Source organism: Arachis hypogaea, chromosome 14 (genome assembly GCF_003086295.3).
Source record: "Arachis hypogaea cultivar Tifrunner chromosome 14, arahy.Tifrunner.gnm2.J5K5, whole genome shotgun sequence".
NCBI classification, from domain to species: Eukaryota; Viridiplantae; Streptophyta; class Magnoliopsida; order Fabales; family Fabaceae; genus Arachis; species Arachis hypogaea.
The window spans coordinates 72,590,790-72,597,791 of NC_092049.1; the positions used below are offsets into that span (position 1 = coordinate 72,590,790).

Consider the following 7,002-nt stretch of genomic DNA (forward strand, 5'->3'; position numbering starts at 1 on the left):
CATCAACCATCATATCATACCATATATTGCAAAAGAAAGCAAGTAAGTCAAACCAACTCATCAATGCAAGAGGACACTCTACTTGTAACACCCATAAGAAAATAAAAAGAAAGCAAGAAAAATCAACAAACAAAACAAGAAAATTTAACAAACAAAGAAAACATGAATGAAACTAACTAAGAGGGAGAGTAAGGGAATATAACTAAGGAAAGGAAAAAGGAAAAAGGAAAAAAAAAGAAAACTAAACAAGAATAGAAATGAGGAGTACCTTGAGAGGAAGAGGAGAAATGTGGTATGGAAGTGAGAGAAAAGGTAGTGAAAAGTAAGAGAGAGGAGAGGAGAGAGAAGTGTGGGACCGCCGGAGGTGGTGGTGGAGAAGAGGTGGTAGAGATGGTAGAAGGGGTAGAAGTGAAGAAGAAGGGAGTTGGTAAGAAGAAAGAAATGAAATTGAAGAAGAAGGGCGCGCTCTAATGCAATTGGTTTGCGGAACCGACGCACGCACGCCATGCACGCGTGCGCGTGCATGGGCAGAAATCAGTAAGGGTGCGGACGCGCACGGTGCACGGATGCGCGAAGGGGCAAAATGCAGCTGTGCGCGCGAGCACCTGGTGCGCATGCGCGTGCACATAAGTTGTGCCCCAACTCTCGGGAAAAAGTACCAGGAGATGAATTTTCATAATCGTCACGGACGTGCACGGTGTGCTGACGCGTCGATTGGCATGATGGTTGAGGTGCGCGTACGCGTGAGTCGAGTTAGGCCAGTGGCATAAGATTGGCCCAACTGGGGAACAAGTCTCGGGAAAAATGGCCCAGAATTGCAAATCGCAATGATGGCGCGGACACGGCTAGTGCGCGTGCGCGCGCTTATGCGCAAATGGCCATGGACACGTACGCGCATAGTGCGCGCACGCGCCACGGGGGTTATGCCCAGGGCCTAGAACTGTCCCAAATTTTTCACAACTCTCTGGAAAACTACCCAGGAGCTACGAAGGCCTATAGGTGCGGACGCACACAGTGCGCGCACGCGTGTCCCCCCCTCCCCCTTTTTTTTGAATGGGAACATGAAGAATGCCTAATTATCATAAATTTAATGGCCAAATAAGCCAAAGAGGCCAAAAACACCCAAAACTCAATGCAAAACCTAAAGAAGGGGGTGTTCTTCTACCACACAATCAATTCATTCATTGAAAAAAATCAATGCAAGTCTTCATGAACAAAATATCCAAGGTATTCACAATTAACTATAATCAAATAAGGCTATAGCTAAGCAATCGCAAAACAATCAAGAGTGTAAGAACTATATACAAAAGGGTAAAAAAGGATAGATCTCACCATGGTGGGGTGTCTCCCACCTAGCACTTTTGTTTAATGTCCTTAAGTTGGACTTCCACTAGCTCATTGCTCTTTGCCAAGAGTTGCTTCTTCCAAAAGGAATACCTCAATCTCCTTGTTGCTCTTCATTTGCTCACCATGATACAACTTGAGACGGTGCCCATTGACCTTGAAGATATCCGGACTTGAGGGATGGCGCAAATGGTAAACCCCATAGGGTTCCGCTTTCACTACTTGATATGGGCCTTCCCATGTTGACCTTAGTTTTCTAGGCAACTATCTCAATCTAGAATTGTAAAGAAGGACTAGATCATCGGCTTTAAAATCTTTACTTCTGATGTTCCTATCATGCACGGCTTTCATTTTCTCCTTGTAAAGTCTAGAGTTCTCATAAGCTTCAAGTCTCAAACATTCCAACTCCGCTAGTTGTAGCTTCCTCTCGACTCCGGCTCCATCTAAACTTGGATTGCATTCCTTGATGGCCCAATATGCCTTGTGCTCTATCTCCACCGGTAAGTGGCAAGCTTTGCCATATACTAACTGAAAGGGACTCATGCCAATTGGCGTTTTGTATGCCGTTCGGTAGACCCATAATGCATCGGTGAGCTTAGCACTCCAATCTTTCCTATTGGGTTTCACAATCCTTTCCAAGATGCGTTTAATCTCCCGATTGGAAACCTCGGCTTAGCCGTTTGTTTGTGGGTGGTAGGCCATGGCTACTTTATGCATGATGCTATATCTCCTCAATAGCCCTTCCATTCTCTTATTGCAAAAATGGGAACCTTGGTCGCTCACGATTGCTCGTGGCGACCCAAATCTACAAATGATATTGTTTCTCACAAAAGAAAGGACCACGTTAGCATCATCCATCTAGGTGGGCATCACTTCCACCCATTTGGACACATAATTAACAGCAAGTAGAATGTAGAGAAAACCATTAGAATTTGAAAATGGCCCCATGAAGTCGATTCCCCACACATTAAAAATCTCACAAAATAGCATGGTTTGTTGGGGGATTTCATCCTTCTTGGAGATATTATCAAATCTAATGCATTGAGAACAAGATTTACAAAAATGAGAAGAATCCTTGAAAAGAGTTAGCCACCAAAATCCACAATCTAGGATTTTCTTTGCCGTTCTTTGAGGTCCAAAATGGCCTCCTCCTTCGGAGGAGTGGCAAGCTTCCAAGATTGAGTGGAATTTGGTTTGTGGAATGCAGCTCCGAATTACTTGATCCGCCCCACATCTCCAAAGGTATGGTCATCCCACATATAGTATTTGGATTTGCTCTTTAGCTTATCCCTTTGATGTTTGGAGAGATTAGGAGGGAAGGAGTGAGATACTAAGTAATTGGCGATCAGTGCATACACAAGGAATGGTTTCCGAGATTGCATGCAAGCCCTCAAAGGGAAAAGAATTATTAATAGGAATGGTATCGCCTTTTGTGTGTTCAAGGCGACTTAAGTGGTCCGCCACTAGGTTTTGCGTACCACTCCTATCCTTAATTTCCAAGTCAAATTCTTCCAACAATAGAACCCATCTAATCAATCTCGGTTTGGATTCCTTCTTAGTCAACAAATACTTTAATGCCGCATGATCCAAGTACACTACCACCTTTGAACTAAGTAGATATGCTCAGAACTTGTCCAAGGCAAAGACAGTGGCCAAAAGTTCTTTTTCGGTGGTAGTGTAGTTGGATTGGGCTCCATCTAGTATTTTTTATGCATAGGCTATGACATATGGATTCTTACCCTCACATTGTGCTAACGCGGCTCCCACAGCAAAATTTGAAGCATCACACATTATTTCAAATGGCCGACTCCAATCCGGCCCTCGCACAATGGGAGCTTGGGTCAATGCTACCTTGAGCTTGTCAAAAGCCTCCATGCATTCTTTGCTTAAATCAAACTCGACATCCTTTTGCAACAACCTTGAGAGAGGCAATGCTACCTTACTAAAGTCCTTTATAAACCTTCGATAAAATCCTGTATGTCCAAGGAAAGAGCGGACTTCCCTCTCGGAAGAGGGGTAAGGCAAGGTAGATATGACATTAATCTTTGCCGGATCTACGGAAATACTATCTATGGAAACAATATGTCCTAAACCAATGCCTTGCTTGACCATGAAATGACACTTCTCAAAATTCAAGACAAGGTTAGTTTTAGTACATCTTTCCAAAACTTTTTCAAGGTTATCCAAGCAATGATCAAAAGAATCACCATATACCGTGAAGTCATCCATGAATACCTCCATGCATTGCTCTAGAAAATCCGCAAATATGCTCATCATGCACCTTTGGAAAGTTGCCGGTGCATTGCATAAGCCGAATGGCATACGCTTGTAGGCATAAGTTCCAAAAGGGCAAGTAAATGTTGTTTTCTCTTGGTCCTCTAGAGCAATGGGTATTTGGAAGTACCCCGAATAGCCATCTAAAAAGTAATAATGGGATTTACCGGATAATTGATCGAGCATTTGATCGATAAACGGAAGTGGAAAATGATCTTTTCTAGTGGCCGAGTTCAACCTTCGGTAGTCTATACATACTCGCCAAGAGTTTTGCACCCGTGTTGCTAGGAGCTCCCCGCTTTCATTTTTAATTGTGGTTACCCCGGACTTCTTTGACACAACTTGAACGGGACTTACCCATTCACTATCCGAAATAGGGTAGATGATGTCCGCCACGAGTAACCGTGTCACCTCTTTCTTGACAACTTCCAAAATGGTCGGATTCAAGCGCCTTTGAAGTTGTCTCACGGGTCGAGCTTCTTCTTCCAAAAAGATCTGGTGCTCACACACTTGGGGGCTTATCCCCACTAGATCCGCCAAACTCCACCCTATTGCCCTTTTGTTCTTCCTCAAAACACATAGCAACTCCTCTTCTTGTTGAGGATTTAGTTCCCTTGCGATGATCACCGAGAACTTGTGGGCTTCATCAAGGTATGAATACTTTAGGTGGGGTGGTAGTGGCTTCAATTTTAGCCTTTGTTCTTGGCTTGTCACTTGAACTTCTTCACTTGGATCTTCACTATCTTCTTCAACTATATATTTTTCTTCTAGCTTTGCATAATGCACTTCTGCCACAATGTTGTCAATTAGATCACACCGGAATATGGAATGGTTCTCCGGTGGGTGCCTCATTACTTTTTCTAGGCTAAAACTTACAACTCTCCCATCTATCTCAAATGAGTAGGTTCCTGAATGGGCATCCAACTTGAATCGAGAGGTCCTCAAAAATGGCCTCCCAAGTAGGATGGATGATGCCCTCTCGGATTCACTTAGTGGCATCTCAATGATATGGAAATCAATTAGAAATATCAAACCCTTTATGTTGACCAACACATCTTCCGCAATACCCGACACGGTTATTATGCTCTTGTCCGCCAAGATGAACCTAGCCGCCGACCGCTTCAACGGTGGGAGCTTCAATAGAAGATAAACGGAAAGAGGCATAATGCTAACGCATGCACCAAAGTCGCACATACAATCAATGAATTGGACTCCATCTATGACACAAGAGACTAAACAAGGACCCGGATCAACACACTTTTCCAGAATGGCCCCCATTAAAGCCGAAATGGAACTCTCCAATGGAATGGTTTCCAACTCATGAATTCTATCTTTGTTCATACACAAGTCTTTAAGAAATTTCACATATTTAGGCACTTGATGTATAGCATCAAAGAGGGGGATAGTTACCTCCACTTTCTTGAACATCTTTACCATTGTTGGGTCAAGTTCCACGCACTTCTTAGCCTTTCTTGCCAATGTAGGAAATGGAATTGGTTGAGCCACTTCCTCTAAGACTTGCTCCTTTCTAGGGGCTTCACTTCTTGGTTGAGGGTCTTCATCTTCAACTATCACATATGCTTCCTCCTCCTCCTCAATTTCTTCTATCTCAACTCCATCTTCCTCTTGAGCAACTATCATTGGACTAGGTGCCTTTGAGTCCCTCTCTTTCAATTGAGTCCCAGAATCTCAAGGTTACGGCGTTGATGCCACCCTTGGGGTTGGGTAGGGGTTGAGAAGGTATGGCACTATAGGTTGAGGCTTGAGGAGTGGAAGTAGAAGGTGGCTCCATGCGAGCAATGAGAGCTTGAAGGGTGGAAGTGAGACCATTAAGACTTGAGTTGAGTGAATTTTGGAGTTCTTTTTATTCTTGGAGTATGGACCGGAGTGTGTCATCTTGATTTGGAGATGTGGAAGGATAGGTGATTTGTGGTACTTGGGGTTGGTTGGGTGGAAGTGGTTGTCTATGAGGTGGTATGTAGGTTTGATAGTTTTTTCCTTGATTTGGTTGTTGGTTTGGAGGGTTTTGTGAATAGCGGTTTTATGGAGTGTTGTTGTTCCACCTTTCGTTGCCTCCATTGTCCCTTCTTCCTTGTTGATAATTGTCCCGCCAACTTTGGTTGGAGTTATTCCTCCATCCTTGATTAGAGTTGTTACTCCCTTTGTTATAGTTGCCTCCTTGTTGGGGGTACCATTGGTTGTAATTGCTCCCTTGGTTATGCTATCCTTGATTAGCACGTTCATAGTAGGAGCAATCATAAAAATTGTGGGTAGCTGCTAGAGTGTTATCTTCTTGGAGACTTGGATATTCATCCGTGTAGTGGGAGTAGCATGAGCAAATGCCACACACTTTTTGGAGGACCAATTGTTGACTTTGTTGGTGTTGAGGAGGTAGTGGTTGTTGTTGGGATGGAGGTTGTTGTTGATTCACTTGGAGTTGCTTTAGAAGGCTTGTCATCTCACACAATATCTTAGTAAGGGTAGCGGTCTCACCACTAGAAGAAACTTCATTCACGGCCTTTGGGCGGTTGACTCTCCGTCTAGCATGTTGAGTGGACTCGGCCAAGTCGGTAATGAGTTGCCATGCCTCCTCCGCCGTCCTATACTTTGACAAAGAACCGTTGCTTGAAGCATCCAACAAATTCTTATCTTGCTCCCTCATACCTTGGCACACATAACTAAGCAATACTTGAGTGTCAATCATGTGGTTGGGACATGAGTCAAGAAGTTTGCGAAATCGCTCTCAATATTCATATAAAGTTTCCATCTCGCCTTGTACAATACATGAGATCTCCTTCCCTAGCTTGTCCGTCATTTCCACGGACATGAATTTATCAAGAAATTCTCTTCTAAGCAAGTCCCAATCGGACACAACATCACTAGGTAAGGTATAGAACCACTCCTTAGCAAACAACCATATAGCCACTTCATCGGATCCTTCCCGCCTAGTAGTCGAGCATACACCATGAAAGTCCTTGAGGTGTCTAATTGGATCTTGTGCGGGAAGTCCATGGAACTTTGGTAAGAGATTGATGAGAGCGGTCTTGAGTTCAAATTTGCATTCAAGTTGGGATGAAACACATGAAGAGGTTGGATAACAAAATTCGGTGCACCCGCTTCCTTGAGAGAAACTCTCCTTGGGGCGGCCATGTTGTCAAAACCTATATCAAAAGAAGAACTATTAGTAGTATCAACGGAAGAGTAATTAGTGCCTTCGTTGAATGACGATTCGGAATCCACTTCGGATGTGGTTGGTGAATTGGTAAAAACCTTTTCACCTTCCTCGAAGGTTAACCGCCTCCGAGCTTGCCTAATATGAAGCAAAGTTCTTGGTTTGTGGCTTTGTTTGGGTTCTATATTATGTTTCTTACATTCCAAGTTTTC

General features: G+C 43.7%; 1 protein-coding gene across 1 annotated transcript; it reads right to left on the reverse strand.

The window, feature by feature from the left end:
- Nucleotides 1-1,608: 1,608 nt before the first annotated feature.
- Nucleotides 1,609-5,259, reverse strand: LOC140178607 (uncharacterized). The gene is made up of 2 exons (XM_072215807.1): nucleotides 4,313-5,259; nucleotides 1,609-1,957 (listed from the first exon to the last, which is right to left on the reverse strand). Exons 1-2 carry the CDS (start codon nucleotides 5,257-5,259, stop codon nucleotides 1,609-1,611), a joined length of 1,296 nt encoding a protein of 431 aa, XP_072071908.1.
- Between the last annotated feature and the right edge of the window lie 1,743 nt (nucleotides 5,260-7,002).

Coding starts and splice junctions, on each gene's coding strand:
- LOC140178607 (XM_072215807.1), bottom strand. CDS start 5,259: ATGATAGTTGCTCAAGAGGAAGATGGAGTTGAGATAGAAGAAATTGAG. Junction 1,958..4,312: donor GTGACAAGCCAAGAACAAAG/GCTAAAATTGAA, acceptor GAAACCCAATAG/GAAAGATTGGAGTGCTAAGC.